The sequence below is a fragment of the Quercus lobata genome, chromosome 10 (assembly GCF_001633185.2).
Source record: "Quercus lobata isolate SW786 chromosome 10, ValleyOak3.0 Primary Assembly, whole genome shotgun sequence".
In the NCBI taxonomy this organism is placed as follows: domain Eukaryota; kingdom Viridiplantae; phylum Streptophyta; class Magnoliopsida; order Fagales; family Fagaceae; genus Quercus; species Quercus lobata.
The window spans coordinates 47371245-47392615 of NC_044913.1; the positions used below are offsets into that span (position 1 = coordinate 47371245).

Here is a 21371-nt window from a genome sequence, read left to right on the forward strand (position 1 = left end):
CACTATTTTCTCATAAAACACCTAGTGAAATTGTGTTTTCTAAATTTAAACGTCAAATTTGAATGCTTTTTCATGTTTGAATTTCACAATAATCGAATATATTTTTTTGCATTGATAAAATCTGTTTCTACATTAATAAAATTTTCCCTCTGCACATCATATTTACTGAATATTCAAATCTGCTTACTACATTCATAAAATCTATTTTCTGCATTAAGTAAAACTGTTCACTGTTTTCTTATAAAAATTGTTCACTGTTTTCTGCATAAACTATTTCAAATATTCTACATAAAATTATTTTCTGTTTAGCATTATTTAAAAAAATTGTTCACTCTCTTTTCTATGTAAATTATTCTGTGTTCGCTATTTAAAAAATTGTTCGCTGTTTTCTCATAAAACACCTAGTGAAATTGTGTTTTCTAAATTTAAAAGCCAAATCTGAATGCTTTTTCATGTTTAAATTTCACAATAATCGAATTTGTTTTTCTGCATTGATAAAATCTGCTTCTACGTTAATAAAATTTGCTCTCTACACATCATGTTTACTGTATTTTCGAAGCTGCTTACCGCATTCATAAAATTTGTTTTTTGCATTAAGTAAAACTGTTCACTGTTTTCACATAAAAATTGTTCACTGTTTTCTGCATAAACTATTTTTAGCATTGGTGCAATTATTGCACTTAAATGGTTTTTGTGTTTTTTTTTAAATAAGTAACCATATGAATAATGGACAAACTCCGTGAAAGAAAAATGAATGATTCATATAAATCACCTAATGGTAAATACCTCGAAAAATTCGAATTTGTAAAAAAGTTAGAATTAGTTGAATGTAGAAAGTCTAGAAAAATCAATGGAAAATCAATGAACCTACCAAATTGTGAAGGTGTACATAAGATGTACAGATAGTCTAGACTTGTTGACAAATTTGATTTCGTTGAAAGTACAAAATAATGAAAATTCAATGGAAAAGTATGTGCGTTAGATGTATAGATCGTATGGATTTGTTTAAAAATTTGAATTCATTGAATGTACAAAACTATGAAAACTCAAGGAAAAATTATGTGCATTAGATGTACTGATAGTACGAATTTGTTGAAAAGTTTGAATTCGTTGATTGTGTGAAATCGTGAAAATTCAATTTAAAACTATGTACTAATGTACTAATCATCTTGATTTGATGAAAATTTCAAAATTGTTGAACGTATAAAATCGTGAAATCTTAATGGAAAATCGAAATTGTTGAACGTACCAAATCGTGAAAATTCAATGGAAAGTTGTGTACATTAGATGTACAAATATTCTGGACTTGTTGAGAAATTTGATTTCGTTGAAAGTACAAAATCGTGAAAATTCAAGAGAAGATTCTATACATTAGATGTACAGATCATTCGAATTTGTAAAAAACAAAATTTAGATGTACAGATTGTTCGAATTTGTTGATTGTATAAAATCTTGAAAGTACAAAATAAAATTGTGTAAATTAGATGTACAGATATTCTGAATTTGTTGAAAAGTTTGAATTCGTTACATGTACAAAATCGTGAAAATCAAATGGAAAACTATGTACTAATGTACTGATCGTCCGAATTTGTTGAAAAATTTGAAATCTAATTCACACAATTTTATTATGTACTTTCAAGTTTTTATACAATCAACAAATTCGAACGATCTGCACATCTAAATTTTGTTTTTTACAAATTTGAACGATCTGTACATCTAATGTGCACAATTTCCTCTTGAATTTTCACGATTTTGTACTTTCAATGAAATCAAATTTCTCAACAAGTCCAAAATATTTGTACATCTAATGTACACAATTTTCCATTGAATTTTCACGATTTGGTACGTTCAACAATTTCGATTTCCCATTAAGATTTCACGATTTTGTACGTTCAACAATTTCGATTTCCCATTAAGATTTCACGATTTTGTACGTTCAACAATTTTGAAATTTTCATCAATTCAAGATGATTAGTACATTAGTACATAGTTTTAAATTGTTCACTGTTTTCAACAATAATTGCGCCAATGCTAAAAACAGTTTATGCAGAAAACAGTGAACAATTTTTATGAGAAAACAGTGAACAATTTTACTTAATGCCAAAAACAGATTTTATGAATGCAGTAAGTAGCTTCGAATATATAGTAAACATGATGTGTAGAGAGCAAATTTTATTAACGTAGAAACAGATTTTATCCATGCAGAAAAACAAATTCGATTATTGTGAAATTCAAACATGAAAAAGCATTCAGATTTGGCTTTTAAATTTAGAAAACATGATTTCACTAGGTGTTTTATGAGAAAACAGTGAACAATTTTTTAAACAGTGAACAGAGAATAATTCACGCAAAAAAGAGAGTGAACACTTTTTTAAATAATGCTGCACAGAAAATAATTTTATGCAGAATGCTTGAAATAGTTTATGCAGAAAACAGTGAACAATTTTTATGAGAAAACAGTGAATAGTTTTACTTAATGCAGAAAACAGATTTTATGAATGCAGTAAGCTGATTTGAATATACAGTAAATATGATGTGCAGAGGAAAATTTTTATTAATGTAGAAACAGATTTTATCAAAGAAGAAAAATATATTCGATTATTGTTAAATTCAAACATGAAAAAGCATTCAGATTTGGCGTTTAAATTTAGAAAACACGATTTCACTAGGTGTTTTATGATAAAACAGTGAACAATTTTTTAAATAGTGAACAGAAAATAAATTTATGCAAAATCGTAGAAATTGTTTATACAGAAAACAGTGAAAAAATTTTATGAGAAAACAATGAACAATTTTAATTAATGTAGAAATTAAATTCATATTTTGAAATTAAAATCTCTATATTTTACAATGCTTCTTTTTAAATAAATAAAAACATAGATAAAAAAGCTACTTATTTTTATCTTTATGTTTATTTGTTGTTTATCCCCAAACAAAAAAAAAAAAAAAAAATTACACAGTACTCGAGTTTACCAAACTCGAGTACTGTGTAAATTTTTTTTTTTTTTTTTTGCATTTTATTTATAAAAAGTACTCGAGCTTGGCATACTCGAGCATTGTGTAAATGGTACTCAAGTTTACCAAGCTCGAGTACCACATAATTTTTTTTAATCGCACAAATCCAACTCAGCAGTGCCACAGTGGCAGAACTGATGAGGTACTCGAGTTTCTGAAACTCGAGTTTTGGAAAAAGTGGTAGTTTGCTATTTATTTCCGAAACAGTGTTTTTTTGCTAAAAATTTCCAAAAAAGGTGGTATATGGCCATTTTGTCCATGTGGAAAGCCCACACACTGTTTCTCAAGTACCCCCTATCAGTGGTCCAAGATAATTGTATTTTAAAAGGCCTGCTAAGAGGGTCAAAATTCAAAACACAAGTTTTTTTTTTTTTTTTGGTGATGGGGAACAAAGATTCATTGCCACAAGAAATTGAAGTACAACAGGAAAGACAAAAGAAGAAAAGAGACCTCTAGCTACTAAACTGCCAGCGCAGGAACAACAAACAAAGAAGGTCCCTTCCAAACCTAAAAAAGATTAACCTTATACACACTAGCCAACTAAAAAGCTTATATACTGTCCTGTTGAACTCCCTGTTCAAGTAGACAAAACTAATAGAAACAAGAAAAGCCCAAGGATCCCAACTAAGCATCGAAAAGTGTAGCCAATTAAACTGGCTCAAAGACAGAGTCAGCTAAACCCGAGTTGACCGGTTCACAAAATTTCTTAGGAGCCCAGTTGTTCTCTTCCTCTGAAGCTTCTTTCGCTCTCAAGCGCTTTGTTCCTATCTCCATCATCTGGGCGAGAGTTTGATCATTGCTTGCTTTTCCTTTCGCACAGGCAACTTTTTTCAGACTGCCTTTACCTAAAATCTGTTTTCCTTTTTCATTAGCTTTGGCCTGAAAAATTACACCAACTTGGACAGCATTGGCTGCATTCTTCTTCATTGGGCGGTCTTTCTCATTCTTATCTAAAGGAGCTTTAGTACTTGGGCTCCCTTAAGAAATAGAGCCTTTTGGGCCTTGTGAAGTAGGGCCTTTTAGCCCATGCCTCTGTGCTCAATTGAAATATCATGCCTTAGATGATCACGTGACTTCTCACAAGAACCCAAAACACTCATAACTTGCCTTGTTGCTTCACTCATTACTTGCTCTGGAAATCCACTGAAGACTCGTATGTCACCAGCGAGCTGTCCATCCACACATGTGGTGTTATCGCTTCCCCAAGTATCACCCTTCTCCAAGCTTTGTTTCTCGCCCTCAATACCTTAAACCTCAAAACATGCCAAAGCAGAACTAGTCGTCAGCCAAGTCTTTCGCTGCACTTCTAGCTCATCGGAGATAACTCGGATCGTATCCTTGCTCGAGTTCCTTTCTTTGGCTGCCACTTTTGCAGTCCACCCAGCCCTTAACCAGTCCCCATATTGATGGCCAGCACTTTGCCATACATCAGACGTTGGGCAATGTTTATTATCATGCCCAAGCTTCCCACAAATGAAGTAAACAGTAGGTAGCCTTTCATATTTGAACGTAAGCCATAGTCGTTCACCATCAGAGCTTGCAATATAAGCACCTCTTCTCAGTGGCTTATCAATCTCCAACTCCACATGGACTCTTATGAATTTTGCCTGATCAGATTGCCACGAACACCTATCGACTTCAATAAATCTACCTAACTTGCTTCCAATTTCTTCCCCAACTTCCTGTGACATATGCTCAAAAGAAAGACCCCAAATTTGGACCCAAAAGGGAGAATGGATGAAAGAAATATTTGTGGAAGTCAGCCCTTTTTTCCATTTACAGAGTAAGAGGAGGTTGTTATCAAAACTCCAAGGCCCACACCTCTCAACCCACTCCAATTGATACTTTGAGCTAAACTTGAATTGGAGTATATTATTTCCAACTTCCACAATTCTTATGTCTGAACCCATTTTCCATGCTGATCTAAGGGTGTTCTTCAGACCACGTTGGTTCTGTTGCCGATCAGAGAGAAGCCGCCCAAAAAGACTTAGGGAACATTCTTCAAAGAGGCCTGAGTAGTTTGTGACAGTGATAGGAATAGCTTCTTCTTCTTCTTTTGTGAGTTGCAAGTTCTGTAAGCTAGAGAGAATACTTAGATCCCTAACCAGGAAATTTTGGCTCCTTCCGAAAGAGAACAAAAGAGTAACTATACAACCCCTAAAACGGAAGGTTAGGGATGGAGCAACTCGTATTCAAACGAGTGGAAATAAACTCCTACTAGGGAGAGAGAAAAGAAAGCTCTTTTAGTGGAATTTGATTCATGTTACACAAGTTATGTTTTGAGCTACTACTCGAGTGAAAAGTCAATCATAATGGGACTTTTATCTCTTCTATTTTTAAGCTTACACTTACCTTCACATTGCTTTTACAAAAAGAAAGGGTGTGTATGCTTATTCACTACAAAAAAGATTGTTATTTGGGACAAAAAATTTTTGATGACTACAAAAAACCGTCGGAAATCTAACCGTTGGATTGGAAGAATGTGCTAATATATTAGTGTTTGTGAAGTATGACAACAATCAAACGGTCGGATTGTGAGGAAAATTTTGCGAAACTTGATCAAAATTGGAAAATATTTGGTCAAACATGGTCAACTAAATATTTTAAAATACTCTTTGAAGTTGGGTCTAAGAACTGTTGAAAAACAGAAAAATAATAAAGAGTCATTCTAAATATTTTAAAATATTCTTTAATTAAAAATTTAAATAAATGAATTTTAATTATGAAATAAGATAATTTTGGAAAGCAAACGGCATGTTAGTACACATCATTTTTAATATTAATTTAATAAAATTGTGTCAATCAGATGTCAAGGGTGGAAAAAAATATTTTTTTCCTTCAAATTTAGGGTGGAGTATAGTTTCTCCAAACCTCAAATTTCAAAGTGACAACAACCAAAAAGTAGGGTACACCATCTCAACTGCTAGCAAGTTATGCTCATACATGGTTCCCACAACATCAAGGCTAGCCAAAAGAGCAACATCAGCTGGGGGAACGAAAAACTACAAAATCTTGAGAAAGTACAATGCCTCTTCTAGCAAGAGCATCAGCACACTTATTTGTTTCCCTATAGCAGTGCTAGATTCGAACTCTCAGGATCTTTAGTAGCCCACCACTGTAATCAGCAATAATTACATCATTACCATTAGACTTCCCCTCATCTTTCATCGTTAGGTTTCTCAAAAAAAAAACTTCCCCTCATCTTTCATTAACAGATCAATCACAAGCTGCGCATCTAGTTCAGCCAACACATTAGCCAAATTTTATGTTTTAGTATTTTATAGTTTGTCTTTTTATGAGTTTGACTGTTCTTTGTCTATAAAGCTACAAAGGGAGACAAACATAGGTTATAGATATCTCTATATATCTCTATATATTAAAAGGTAGGGTTGTGTAGAAAACCTGCCAACCTGCCAAACCCGACCTAGCGGGTTGGGTCGGTTTTTAGGGCTTGGTGGGTTGGGTTAGGTTTAATTTTTTTTTTAATAGAGAGTCAAGTTGGGTTTGGGTTATAAAATTACAAACTCGACCCGACCCACCCATATTTTAATATATGTTTAAAATATATTATATATTTAATAATTTTTTTTTTAACCAACTGTGAAGCACTTCCTCGGTTCCTACTATCATATATAATATAAATCCTATTATTTATTTTAATATATATTTAAATATATTATATAATTAATAAAAAAAGTTTAAAATTTTCAGATATATTTTGTTTATAATTGAGTTAAGAACTCATATATATTTTGTTTATAAGTGAATTAGGATACTAGTTCTATAGTTCATTTATATTTTGTTTATCAACTCAGTTGGATACTTAAACATATTTTGTTTACAACTAAGTTGGAATATTATTTTATATATTAATGTATATTTTGTTTATCAACTTACGTGGCCAGTGTGATATATTTTTTTCTGCTCAATTTAATTATAATAGTAATAAAAAAAAATTGTCCAACCCATGGGTTCAACCCAACCCAACCCAATTCATGTGCGTGGTTGGGTTGGGTTGGGTTGGGTTGGGTTGAATTTTTTTTGACCCACCATGGTGGGTTGGGTCAAAAAATTCCCTCAAAAAGTTTATCTTGTATCTATAAAAACAAGTTTATTATTTGATAACAGACAGTTGCTATCTTGATATTGAACCAGTGCCCAAAATATGTGTAGTTAGTACAATTTGTCAATTTTCATTCATCATAATTTAGAATTGATATATTTTTTAATTACAAAATTACCTAGATGTGTGATGAGATATCATTTTTCGAGGGTGTAGATATAATGACGGTTGATAAATCTTGGATCAATCTTTCTAATAGGTCGTGTGAGGAATATGCAAATGAAGTAATAGAGTTTGTTGAGTTTGCATTTCAATGTGTCAAAGAAGAGGATATGAAGATAAAATGTCCTTGTAATGATTGTAACAATAGGTATGGAAGAACACAAGTTGAGGTTATAGGAGACCTCATATGGAAAGGGATGACAAATCATTATACTAGATGGCATCTCCATGGAGAGGGAAATAGCGAAGAGGATGAGGAAGATAGTGATGAGGAAGATACAATGCACCTAATGTAGAATTTATATATTAGAGAATATTTAAACAATCCTAGACTAAACATAGATTGACAGGAGGTTAAGTTACTTATTCTACAAGTACGTAGATCCTATAATTAGTTTAGGTCACTTGGGCTACAATATTTAACATATATTAACTTATTGAGTTTGAGAAGATTATGATTCTCATCAACTCTTTTGCTTCAAAATAGACATTATTAGCATTATTGGTTTGGTTTGATCTCCAAGTTACCTCCAACAAGTCTTGAGACAACAGTTAGGAAATCCAATGTATCTTGTAATGCTCTGTGCATTAGTGAAGAAATGTATCTTTAGTATCACAATTTGTTATTTTAATAAATAACTTTTCACAATTCTTTATTTTTAAAAATTGTGAAATTTTGGAAAAAAAAAAAGTTACATCTCTACTAGAGAAAAGTATTTGACCCTAAAAGGCTTTTAAGCTATGTTTAAGAGATATCACAAATCAGCATGCAGAACCCTTCTTGCATTTAAGTGCACCCGCATTAGCTGTAAGTTTGGGAACAAGAGAAGATGCTTTTGCAGTTATGTCGGAAGCGCTTGAGGAAGAACTAGATTCAGAGTAGGATGTGAAAAATGTAGCATTTGAGGAAGAAATAATTCCAGAGGAGGCTGTGAAAAATGCACCATTTAGAAATTCATCTCCTTCAGATTTCCAATTCCATTTATGCCATTCACTTTTTGGTGCATTTTCGTATTTGGTCACCTGCACAAGTTCACAATATGATAAATTTTAGTAAAAATTATAAATGCAATAATTTTGGACCAACTTGATTCAAGAATATGATATATTGTAATTGGTAGTACATAATAAAAGTGAGAAGCCCAAGTTAAAAATGATGCATTTACTTTTCCGAAAAAGTAAGCAATTGAATAATAAATAAGGGGATTTTACCTCTTTGCTTTTTTCATCATCTGGAGCAACAAATTTGTTCCCTTGGCTAAGGATGGTAGGGGAAGCACTCCCACCAATGGCATACATTTTCCACTTGGTGTAGTAATTGTTCACCACATGGACGTACCCGTGCCTAATCCTGCAAATTAATGTGAAAAAGTATATGTTAAAACATCACAATGTACCAACTAGATAACAAACAAACCAAACCAATTAAATTGATAGGTTAATTTACACATTTTCTTTTTTCTTTTTTCCTTTTGGCACTTTACCTTGGAAGTCTTTGAGTAAGCCCTTCTCCAAAGTGATTGAAGGCAATAGTGACTTTCATGCTCTTGTCTGCAGTGTAGTCATCAGCGTGTCCCAATAAAATAGCCTTATCATGTTGTGTAAATAAACTATTTGAAATGGTAACCAAGGATGAAGCTTCAACAACATCAACCAGACCGTCATCACAGTTCGAAAGTGTGACATGGTCCACCCAAACATGTTTACTACCAAAGATGCTCATAGCATCACCATCTGAAACACCCCTATGCCCAAAGTGACCTGGGGAACTTCTCACATTAGTATTCCCTGATGGCTTACATTCATGTATGTTTATCCCATGAATTATAATGTTAGTTATGTCCTGAATAGTAATGCATCCACCACCAGTTATGTGCACATTAGCTCCCCTACCATCAATGGTCTTATACGAGTTCATAATCAATTCCACCTTCAATTTGATCACCATATCACTTTCAAATATAATCCACAATGGTTCATCTTGGATCACAGCATGTCTTAGAGTCCCGTTCTTGGGATTTACAGCATCATTATCACTGGAATCTGTAACCACATAAATCTTACCATCTTTTCCACCAGCAGCATTCTTGCCAAACCCAACTGCACAATCAGCTAGCTTCTGCCGATTCTTATCCCAATTGGAGTCACACTTCCAACAATCATCAATTGGGTTCCCAGTTGAGCAAGAGGAATCTCCCTTCAAATTTCTCCTTGTCAAAGAGGCATTGATGCTCCTGCCATATAAAAAATGACACATTTTAAAAATGTAGAATCTCAACTGTAAAAACTAAAGTAACTGATTTTTTTCTTTTTCTTTTTAAGGTAACATTGTAACATAAATAGTTTATTTATTACCTTTGTACTTCTTTTACTACAAATTCCGGGTCTTTAACTGGGCTAGAGGCAATAAGGGTTGGGATTAGGAGAGTGAAGAGAATGGTAATGAGAGAGAGCAAGCTTACAGCTTGCCATTTCTTATTCTTTGCTAGAAATTGTGAGTGAGAGAGAGAGAGAGAGTAGAGAAAACCAAATTTGAAGAAATTAAAAGTTCTGTGCAAAGAAATTGAAAGGAGCCATGTAGCTTATATAGAACTAGAGATAGTGTGTACTATAATGTAGAACCGTTTTAAACTAAAAGTAGAATTTATCTACAATTAAGGATTTTGAAAAACTAGTAATGTGACTTATATATTTAGGTTTTTATAATTAAATTTGTTGTCTAAATATATATATTTATATATATATATATATATATAAATTAGTAATGTGACTTATATATTTACATTTTTTTTAGTTAAATCTGTTGTCTATATATATATATATATATATAAAGTCCACGTCTTTACTAAATTGTGATGAAAATTGTTAAAATTAATATTAATTTTACTTAAAAAAAATTACAAACTAATGTAATAATAATGTGATAATATTAATTTTTGGGTGTTTCGTACAAGGTTGTCAAAATCGGGATCCTATGTAGGATCGTTGAAGGTAGGTGAGATCGTAGATCGTAGGATCGGATCGTGAATCGTAAGATCCTACATATTTTCATATTTAAAGCAAAAAACACATTGATAATGACTTTGTATGTTGAATAATTACGTATATTATAAATTCATCCATAAAAAAACTTAGATTTGCACCATATGATGTAATTTGCATGTCATACATCGCTAAGTCTATACTAACGAAACAAATATATTTAAGTTTTGACTTAATGTACCTAAAAAGTTCAATAAATATTTAATTAGCAACCAAATACCAAAATATTTATCAAAACATAAGGAAAATATTTTTAAGTTCTAAGTTCCAAATTTGAAATCCAAAATAAGTTAGCAAATGGAAACTAGCTAACTACAATATGAAATCCAAAAGTAAGATGAATATTAAGATAAAGTGAATATTTAATTATTCCCATTCTAAGATTCTTATAACCACCGTCCTAAATTCCTAGTCATCATCATTCATTTCATCATCTATGTAGACATTATATATTTGTATACTAGAGTTGTAAAAGATATCAAGATACAATTTCACACTCAACTATTCAAGTTATACCACTCAGCAACAATTAAAGAGTATACTCAAAAAAAGCAATCAATCTATATACAAATACAAGCATAACTGATAAAATTATATATATAAAAAAATATTTTAGTAATATTAGAACACAAATTAGTATATTGATCAAACAAATTTAACAATATTATAGCTTAAAATGCAGCAAAGCCAAGTCAAATTATTCATTTAGAAATGATGAAACATTCTTTCATTTTGATTTCAAGTGAACTAGAAACTAGAAAACTTTTGCTTAGGTTGACATAATTTTATAAAATAAAAAATAAAAAGTCATACCATCACAACATGAAAAAATAAAAATCCTTAAAGCTTCATCAAAACAAAAAATTTATCCAAAAAAAAAAAAACAAAAAAATTATGTTTTTTTGTAGGATCGGTAGGATTGGTAGAATCCCATACGATCCTACGATCCTATACGATCCTACACGATCCTACCATTTTTACGATCCTAGTGCGATTCTAATCGTTTTGGTGAGGTGGGATCGTAAAATCGTGCGATCCTACGATCCAGATCGCGATTTTGATAATCATGGTTTCGTAATACATTTTGTAAGAATAATAACTTTTGACCACAAGACAATGCGATAATGCATGTTTGCCTTTGTCTTTTCTTACCATTTCATACTATGAATATGAGCTTAGTAGTGAACTCATCCTAATCCTTATCACAAAAGAAGGGGTATTTGACAAGGCTAGACTACAAATAATTCTTTATCTTGAGAAAAACTTACTTCTAAAATTGGTATATTAATCGTAACACAATTAGATAACCAAATATAATCACAAAGACAATGACACAATTAAAGGTAATCCTACATATGTATTCTTACCTTATCTTTGTCGCATTTAACAATGGTTCTTAAAAAAAGAAAAAATAAAAGAAGAAGAAGATAATGAAGAAGAAGAAATAAACAAGGTCCGGAAGATGTAAAAAGTATGACGAAGTCTCATATGATAGACATACCAATGAATAACCTAATAAATGAATAAAAGTACGAGAATAACCAAATAAATGATTGTCATGTCATTTATTTTTATACTTATTTTGTTAAAGTTGGTCCACTAATTTTGCCCTAGGTTTGTTTGTTTGTTTGTTTTTTTTTTTTTTTTTTTTTTTTTTTTTTTTTTTTTTTTTTTTTTTTTTTTGTGTGTGTGTGTATGTGTGTGTGTGTGTGTGGTTATAACCAGGGAGGGGAGATTTGAAATTTTGAACCCTAGATGTTTTGGAAATACCAAGAACTCTTGTCAACAAGTTGAATTTAGAGCATTTACTTATGACTTGTTACGTTAGTATTTGAATATATCTGTTAGAAAAGAGACTTTCTCCTAAAGGTATAATTTATCAACGAAACATGCTTACACACCCCTGAACTTTGGAGTAGTGGCTAAGACACCCCCTAAACCTTTATATTAGCCAATTTACTCCTTAAGCATTTCACTTTTGGCAAATCAATACATTAGTTAATCTAGCATTAAAACACAAACGAAAGTGGTGTGTGAGACGCACATGAACTTTGAAAAACACACACAATTCTAAGAATTTGAAATACAATAGAAAGAAGAAAGAAGAGATATGGACCTAGGTTTTGATGTAGGACAGAATCAACTATTTAATTTTAGTAATTATATAATTTGGTATTTTTATGTAATTTTCATTATTTTAGGTTTAGGTTTAGGTTTAGGTTATATATTTCCATGCTTTTTTTGTTCTTTTAATGTTTTTTAGTCAAATTAGGGTTAAAAAAAAAAAAAAATCTTTTCCTCATCGTCCTAGGTTTTCTTTGTACAATTTAAATGCATTGGAGCCTCTAAAGGCAGTTCAGTTTTGAAGTTAATAAAAATACAGAATTTGTCTATTGTTTTCTTTGGTGGATTCTAGAACCCTATTACCATTTGGATTGAAGGAATCTCTCGTGGATTCGAGGTTTACTACCAAAAACTAACATTTTTTGTTTATGTTCCATCAAAGAAAGCATCATATTTTCTTTCTTCAATCTTCTGTGACATAAGTCGGTATTAGAGCCTTGACTTACCCTAGTTTGATAGCTAATCGGCGTGACGGTAACCACCACCACAATAACAACGAAGTTAAAGACGTAATTCTTACTAGGCCTGAGTTCCAATAGTTTAGTGAAGAGAGACATTAATCTATACGCAAAATCCGTGAAGGGATTGCTACCCTTCTTGCTAGGAAATCATATCACTACAACAATGATCAATATATTCGAAGACACACTCCTAACAACAGGAAAATTCCATTCTTTGATGGAGATATGTGTAAGTTGAATTTTATTAACTGGCTTCTTGATTTGGAAGATAATTTTAATGTTTGGAAGATTTATGATGAAGAAAAAGTACGGCTTGCATCTAATAAATCAGACGATGAAGCAGTGGAATGGTGGGAAGACATTCAAATTGACAAAAGACGTCGAGGTAAGCATCCAATTTGATCTTGGCAAAGAAAGAAAAAGGTATTAATTTATTTAAGGTTTCTAATGACTATTATGATATACTAGATTACACAAGTGTTGATTATTAGTCTGTATATTCATACAAAAAGCACTGTGTTCAAAACATGAAAGGTTAGCAAAGTCCTTGTGTTAAGAAAAGACAAGAGTTTGAGAGTTGACTAGATGTAGCCAGTTTCTAAAGAAAATTTTGAAATGGTTAATAAAAGATCAAGACATGCAACAAGTTGTTGAATTGAATCATGAAGATACCACTTGTCAAAAATTTCATGAAGAGATCAAAGAAAAGAAGGTTGAGTTGATTGTGGATAATGACAGAAATCAAAAGATGGTAACCATTGAGAATATTGGGGAAGATTCAATTGAGGTCAAATATTAGGATGAGCTCACAACTCACAGTCCCTAGGTTTCAATTGACTTGTTGAAGATGACTACACAATATGTTGATTTTCTTAGAGTAGAAAATTTTAATTTTATTACGAACCGTTTGTTAATTGATGTTGCAAATAAATAGAAGGCAAATGAGAAGAAATTTTACTATGTATTTCAAGCCTTGATTAAGTTACTAAAGCATTCAAAGTATTTGTTTATTTGGAGCGAAATGTTTCAGATCTTGACTTTCAACTCAATGCCGTGTTCGTTTCAAGTGGAGGGGTTTGGCGTTGGATTTAATCTACTATTTAATTTTGGTAGATTTATGTAATTTTCATTATTTTAGGTTTAAGTTATTTATTTCCTACTTTTTCGGTTTTTTTAATTTTTTTTTAGTCATATTAGGGTTATTGTGTGTTTTCCTAGACGCCCTAGGTTTTCATTTTACTATTTAAATGCATTGTAGCCTCCAAAGGTATTTCAATTTTGAGATTAATAAAAATATAGACTTTCTCTATTGTTTTCTTAGGTGGATTCTAGAACCCAATTACCTTGTGATTTTAAGGAACCCTTCGTGGATTAGAGGTTTACTACAAGAAACTAACAGTTTAGTTTCTATTCCATCAAAGAGAGCATTGTGTGTCCTTTTTTTAGGCTTCTGCCATATTATATTTGACCGGCAGAGAGGAGAGAGAGAGGCGGTAGAACCACCGTGGCATGGCTCCGATTTCTTTATCCCACCATCGTCTTGCACTTTTTATCTCGAAAGTGCCCTGGTGGTCTTGTTGTGCTGTTCTACCACATGGGTCAAAACAAGCTTACTCACTTTGTCGATTTGTGGCATATATGTAATTCTTTCAGTTTTATCAAATATTTCCCTCTATCAATAAGTATTTGTGCATCAAGCATCAATCCATTATTCTATTCATTACAATAAGTAATATGATGCCTAAAAATGATGTCAATTCCTATTGTTATATAGCTTGGTAATCTTATTCCCTAATATGAAATAACTAAAGGTATGTATCTCCAAAAAAAAGAAGAAAAGAAAGTAATGTATTAAAGCTAATGCCAAATAGAATCAAGAGAAAGAAATTAAAAAAAGCGATGTTACTGATGAGGTTTCTAGGATGAGTTCAATTTTCGTGACCCTCCCAAAAATTAACCAATTTTTTTTCAAAAGTGAATTAGAACAATCTTTTTATTATTATTTTTTTTTTTCACTTGGTTCTATCGTCTCTCTCTCTCTCTCTCTCAGATCTACGTCTGTCTCTCTTCATTCTATCGTTATTCAAATTCTTGGGATTGTGTGTGTTTTTTAAAGTTCAAGTGTGTCTCACTTTCTACTTCCGCTAGTGTTTTAACGTTTGACTAATTGGTGTATTGATTTGAAAGTTGGGAAATGTTTAAGGAATAAATTAGTCAATATAAAAGTTTAGAGGGTGTCTTGGCCATTTACTCCAAAGATTAGGGGGTGTATGGGCATTTTTCCAAGTTTATTATTCATTAGCTTAAAATCTTGCATTGTTTTTGGATTATTACTATCTTTGTTTATTATCAACTTGACTTTTTTGCAATGATAAACATTTATTGCATACATTTATGATTTATACCATCTTAGCAAAAACTAGTGTCTAAGCACACTTTTTTTTTTTAAAGGTTAACAATTTCCTTTCATTATAATTTGAGGTTTGCTGCATTTTTTGATTACAACAATACCCAAGGGTGTGATGAGAATTATATACATAAAAGTTTTTTTACTCACAAACACATAATATGATATAACCATTTTTTTTTAAAAAAAAAAAAAAACTTAGAAGTGCCTCTAAGCACGCTCGTGACTGCTTCCTTATAGCATTCACATCAAAGATGTGAAAATTGCTAAAATGCTATTTTATAGCTCAAAACACTAAAACAACTAACAAGATCTATATCAATTGTGCCAAATCTAAAACATTTTAGCAATTCGCTAAAGTAAGTTGCTATGTTTTTATTTATTTCTTTTTCTTTCCCACTCTCTCTCTCTATCTCTTGCCAGGTCTCTCACTCATTCTCTATCTTTTCTCTCTTTTGCAAATAAAACATAGTCAAAACTCTCTAGACCTCTAGTATTTAAGAAGAAAATTAAGAATAAAAATGTTCATTGATAAAAATTAATTAAACAAAAAAAAGAACATGAAAGACCTCTTGCATTTTTGCTGCGCGCATCCACATATAATGGTTGATTATTTTGGAATCCCAAAAAAAAAAAAAAAAAAAACCCTACTATTTAAACTATTATTAAAAAAATATATATATATATATGTATATTTATATATATTTAAGGAGAGCATGTATTTACCTCCCAATTGGTTTCCAATGGAAATCGTAACATTCTTAAAAGCCTCTCCCTTGGGCTTAATCATAGAGATTCCTTACAATGTTGAAACCCAATCTAACTATATCATGATAGGAAACAATTAATGTAAGTTCTTATCAAAATAAAAGAGATTAAGGGAAGAAAACTGATATTATAGTCCTAAATTTAAATTTTTTTTGAAGTGGTTGTCCGAAAGGACCAAGCTGTGTACTTAATTAATTGTACCAGGGTTACCACTACGAATCATACAAATTTTCCCAAGCTTTCTACGTTTGAATCTTCTTCATCGTCAAAAACATTCAAACACAAATCATAGGCATAAAATCATATTCTAAAACTCACAGAAAAAAGTTATTTGGATGAAAGAGCGTTACCTCCGTTAGCAGTTGACCTTCCCATTTTTTATTCACCTTCTACACTTCGAATCCTCCGATATGTATGATGAAATGATGATTCATCAAATCAACACGAAACAATTACATTTATCTTGTAGCAACTGTATACAACTTTAACCATTTATTATCCATTAGCAATTGTAAATGCTGGGAGAAGAATGATTTTTTTTTTTTTTTTTTTGATGAGAGAAGAATGAGTATTTATTTTACTGATAAGGATAAATAGTGTTTTTTTAATTAATTATTTATTTATTTATTTATTTTATAAACTGGATGGAATGGGATAAGGATGAGTATATATTTAAAAATTAAAATTAAGAAAAAAATTCAATTTCAGTTCAAATATAATACAGACTTATTTGAATTTCGAACAAAATAGAAGAAAAGGAAACGTGAGGAACGTGAGGGCCTTTTTTTTGGAAGGTAAAGTGTATGTTTAAATTTCAAGAAGGATAAGAGATGAATATTAGGAGTCTAATATGATTGTGATCAAATGTAATATACTGTATATGATGTACTGGGAATAGGTATGAGTCTTGTAAGCTAAGATTTCTACATTGGGTCAGTTAGTTAGTTAGGTAGTTAGTTGCTGGAAGTTAGTTATTTGGGCGAGAAAGGCACAAGTGTATAAAGGCTCATTCAAAGGACTATATTTGGAATGCAAATGATAAATAAATTCCCAATTATCTTATGTGACGTTTGGTACAAGGAAATCTACATTACTCTTGGCATCCAGGGGCATCCAGATTCTTAGGAATGTGATTCCTTACAATCTGGATGCCTAGGAATGTAGTTATTCCTATGTTTGGTTTTATTATGAATCTCTTAAGATTCCTAGGAATGTGAGATGAAAATGTTTGGTTTATTCCTTGGAATCTTAGGGTGCGTTTGGATACAGCTGAAAACTGAAAAACACTGTAGCGAAATAATTTTTAAATGTGTGAATAGTATCGTGGGACCCATTTTTAATGAAAAAGTTGCTGAAAAGTGAAATTTGTGGGTCCGTGAACAGTACACGATGTGCTGTGATTGGTCCAAAAAAATTTGAAAAGTCAAAGTTTGCGGCTACTGTTCATTGAACAGTGCATGAACAGTAGCCGCAACACCCAAAACGCGTGAAAAAAAAAAAAAAAAAAAAAAAAAAAAAAAAAGCAAAACGAAAAAACGCAAACGCAGGATTGGGCAGAAAACGCCCAATCCAAACGCACTCTTAAATGAATTTTTTATTTTTCCCATTCTATTTTTAGATTTGAATGTGAACTATCAAGTCCTTTTAAAAAAAAAAAAAAATCTTCACCTAAATAAATAATGAAAAACAGAATATAAACTGTGGGGACACAATAACTAGCCCTCAAGGAGTTTTCCACAGATTACCACTACAATTATTTAAACAAACTATATATAAGTAAGCAACAGGGGATAAATACTCCACAATGGGAAACTCAAGCAGTTGATTTCTTTGACCACAAGTATTACAATTTCTATTCAGATGCTACAATAGGTAACTCTCCCGTTTCCGCGATATTACCCACACTCTCTTTCCCTATCTCTATCTCTCTTCCTTAGATAGATTTTTCTACTATGTATTTTCTTCCTTCTTCTTCTGGATCCTTTGCCTTTTGCCTCTATCTCCCCTTTTATAGCTTCAGTCCTTGCTCTTATCACTACAACTGTCCTGTAACTTTATCGATTTCCTCCCCATCCTTATCCTAGAACTCTGACTTTTGGAGGTTGTTTGTATTGTTCAGGCTGTCTTATTTGTATTTAATGTAATAAATGTTAGGTAAGAACCCCATCATTAATGCGGAGGCAAATATCTTCAACCTTCTTGTGTGTTCCGAAAGTTTTCCGTGGTTCTAGGCATCTCCTGGAAACTATATGTGGACAATCCGTGTAGCATTGTTCGGATAAGACTAGTTCTTTATTTCTCCACGGGAACTACCTTCCTGTGTCACCTTCTTCTTCTGTAGTACTTAGGATGGTCTAGCCACTTTTCCTTCACAACCCATTATCCCTTGGGCCTTCCTTGTAGCGTATAAGCCGGGCTCAACTCATTTCCTGTAGCCCAACTACTTCTTGGGCCCTAGGCTTGGATGGGGACTCTTCCACTCCCCACATAAACTATTAATAATTTGTTGAGCAACATACACATAACAACAAAAATGAATACCTAACAATAATAGAGGATCTCCTTCAAACTTTTTTTTTTTTTTTTACCACAAGTGAAACCTAAATAGAATATTGTTAAAAAATATATTAACAGAGTTGTTTATCTTGTATATGTTATTTTTGTGAGAAAAGATAAAGACAAGAGAAAAGATATTGATAATTTATTTTATATTTTATATTAATTACTTAAATAATAAGAAAAAAGGTAAAAATTGTTAATTTATAAAAAATATAATTTCTTTTAAATTTGAAAATCTGGGTAGTTATCTATTTTAAAGGGTATCCACGTTTCCTACTTAAAGGGGTTTAAAACAGTGGAGTTAATTTTGTGCCGGTATTTACCGTGCTGGAACCTTGGCCGGTACAGAAAATTTACTATTTCATTCCGGCTAAAATACTAGCTGTACTGGAGTTGTTCTGGCCATACTGGAGTAAATTCAGGATTTCGGCCGGTAATTTGATACCGGGCCGAAACCAAAACCTCTAAGGGAGGGCTTAGAAAAAGAATAACAAGAGAAGAAGAAGTTGACGCTTATTAAAATCTTTGAAAAATTTGCTCACTAGTCATTGCAGATCGACCAAGCTGCTGCTGTTTCTCAGTTCTCGTTTTCAAATTTGTCGCCTCAACATCTGCTTCTCCTTCTTTTACTTCTTTCTTCTTTTGTTTTTCTATTTCACTTTTTGGTCTTCCCTCTCTTTTCCTTGTTTTTTCCTCCGTGAATATCTTATGCACATTTTGAAACTTGTGGTCTGATGGGAATTGAAAGAGACTAGTCCTTTCGTTCACTTTTTACCCATCCGAATGGACACGTGGCCTGGGGAGTACTTGTTAGCTCTCTGTATAATATGAGAACAATTCCAATCTTTAACTCCAAAAAAAGTACTTATATATATATATATATATATATATATATATATATCTATCGTAGTTATCTATGCCTATAAAAAAAATAAAAAAAATAAAAAAAAAAAAAAAAAAAAAAAAAACCCTATGTAAATTGTACAATAGTAATTTTTTTTTAAATGTATAAATTGTATACTTATTATTGATATTATAATTATTATATAATTAGTGGTAATTCTGAAATGGTACATCGGTACCGAAATATATCGTTCTATTGGCTAAATCGGTACAGCCTTTGGTACGAAATTGATTGCCTTAGTTGAAAGGGGGAATCCAGATTCCCCTAACATTTAATTCTCTAGTGTGATTTGCAACCAAACATGAAAATCTTTAAACATTTCTAAAAATTTTAAAACATTACCTTGTACCAAACCCCATATTATTCTTTCTAGGAAGGTCTAAGTAAGAGTCGTCAATGGGCCAGGTCAGCTCATTTTTACTTGACCCATGGGTACAATGGATTGAGTATAATGGGCTATTAACTAGTTAATGAGTTGGGTTGAGTTGGGCCGAAAAAGAAAACCCCAACCCATAGAATATGCCCATTTTGTCTTTAGCGGGCTAGAATACTAGGTTGGGCCTAATTGGCTATTTATTAGCTTGTCTTAGGATCTTATTTTATTATTTTTATAAGGAAATAATCAATAGCCAATTAGGCCCAACCTAGTATCTTAGTGGTTGGGGGAGTTCTCTTAAGAATTTTTTTTTATTTTTTATTTTTTAATAATGTCTCAAAATCAATCCTTCATACTCATCCTATATATTTTTGTTATGAATTTTGAGTTATTGGGTTGGGCAACGGGTTTGGCCAATGAGTTGTGCTACTGGGTATGCCCCATCAAGCGCCCATGGGCATAAAAACTAGCCCACAACTTGATCCATTGGGCTTGTGGGCTACCCATGGGTCTCAATAACAACGGGTCGGATTGCCGATTAGCCGCATGGGTTGTCAGGCTACTGGGTCGAGCCGTGGGTCGTGGGCTATTTGATGACCTTTAAGTCTTGGTCCCCTTGAAGTAGCATATAACAACTACTATTCTCATTCACCATTCTTACCCTTCCACCATTCATATTCATTTTCAAATTTATCCCTCTTAATTGAAAACATGTAATTCTGTAAGCGAGCTGAGAATGAATATTTTGGGATATCTAAGACTTAGGGTCTATATGGAAAGAGGATTTAAATATACTTTTTGTTTTGCAAACCAAAAATTGGTGGGTCCCACACTTGAATTTATTGTTTCACAATATTCTTTAAATACTAGTTTCAGTAAATTGTAACGAATTTTCCTGAATAAGATTTTGAAAATAGTTGAGAGGATGTTTTCAAGACACATAAGATGTTTCTAATGACATAATTGTAAATAAATTGAAAATAGTAAACCCCACAAATTTGTCCAAATTCTTTTATCTCTGGTTGTTTTTTTATTTATTTATTTATTTATTTTTAATACAAGATAGAAATTATACTTTAACTTAATCTAAATGTATATGCATGTGAAGTTCTTTCCTGGAGACTTGAACCCCATCTCTTGTCCCATACACCCCACAAGCACTTATATTTGTGGAGTGACCATCACACTAAGGGTGTGCGATGATAAATTCTTTTATCTCTTAAATGGAGGAGTGTATGGATAATAGTTTATCAATGCTTGTCATGTGTCGAATACCTAGATGCTCACCACCTCATACGTTGTTGAGAAGTGAAAAATGTAACGTGTTTAGAGCCGTACATGGGATCGGACTACCTCTAAACAAAATAACTAGATTTGATTGGTGGTGATCTAATGGGAGTTTCAAAAACATGTGTCCGAGTAGTAATAAA

General features: G+C 32.0%; 2 protein-coding genes across 2 annotated transcripts; both read right to left on the bottom strand.

Annotated features, from left to right (window-relative positions):
* Positions 1 to 4034: 4034 nt before the first annotated feature.
* LOC115964857 lies at positions 4035 to 6183 on the bottom strand. The gene is made up of 4 exons (XM_031084091.1): positions 6129 to 6183; positions 5911 to 6001; positions 4269 to 5136; positions 4035 to 4184 (listed from the first exon to the last, which is right to left on the bottom strand). Exons 1-4 carry the CDS (start codon positions 6181 to 6183, stop codon positions 4035 to 4037), a joined length of 1164 nt encoding a protein of 387 aa, XP_030939951.1.
* Positions 6184 to 8057: 1874 nt separating this feature from the next.
* Positions 8058 to 9877, bottom strand: LOC115964858 (probable pectate lyase 5). Its single transcript, XM_031084092.1, has 5 exons — positions 9857 to 9877; positions 9656 to 9780; positions 8785 to 9534; positions 8513 to 8651; positions 8058 to 8323 (listed from the first exon to the last, which is right to left on the bottom strand). The coding sequence occupies exons 1-5, from the start codon at positions 9875 to 9877 to the stop codon at positions 8063 to 8065; spliced, it is 1296 nt and encodes a 431-aa protein (XP_030939952.1). The 3' UTR covers positions 8058 to 8062.
* Positions 9878 to 21371: the final 11494 nt, after the last annotated feature.

Excerpts from the sequence above, each read along its gene's own strand:
- LOC115964857 (XM_031084091.1), bottom strand. The coding sequence starts at position 6,183 with ATGAAAGATGAGGGGAAGTCTAATGGTAATGATGTAATTATTGCTGAT. Across the intron at positions 6,002-6,128 it reads AATTATTGCTGATTACAGTG|CTGATGTTGCTCTTTTGGCT; the intron begins GTGGGCTACTAA and ends TCGTTCCCCCAG. Across the intron at positions 5,137-5,910 it reads ATGGTGTACCCTACTTTTTG|GAGCCAAAATTTCCTGGTTA; the intron begins GTTGTTGTCACT and ends CTCTTTCGGAAG.
- LOC115964858 (XM_031084092.1), bottom strand. The coding sequence starts at position 9,877 with ATGGCTCCTTTCAATTTCTTT. Across the intron at positions 9,781-9,856 it reads TGGCTCCTTTCAATTTCTTT|AATAAGAAATGGCAAGCTGT; the intron begins GCACAGAACTTT and ends TTTCTAGCAAAG. Across the intron at positions 8,324-8,512 it reads ATGATGAAAAAAGCAAAGAG|GTGACCAAATACGAAAATGC; the intron begins GTAAAATCCCCT and ends GAACTTGTGCAG.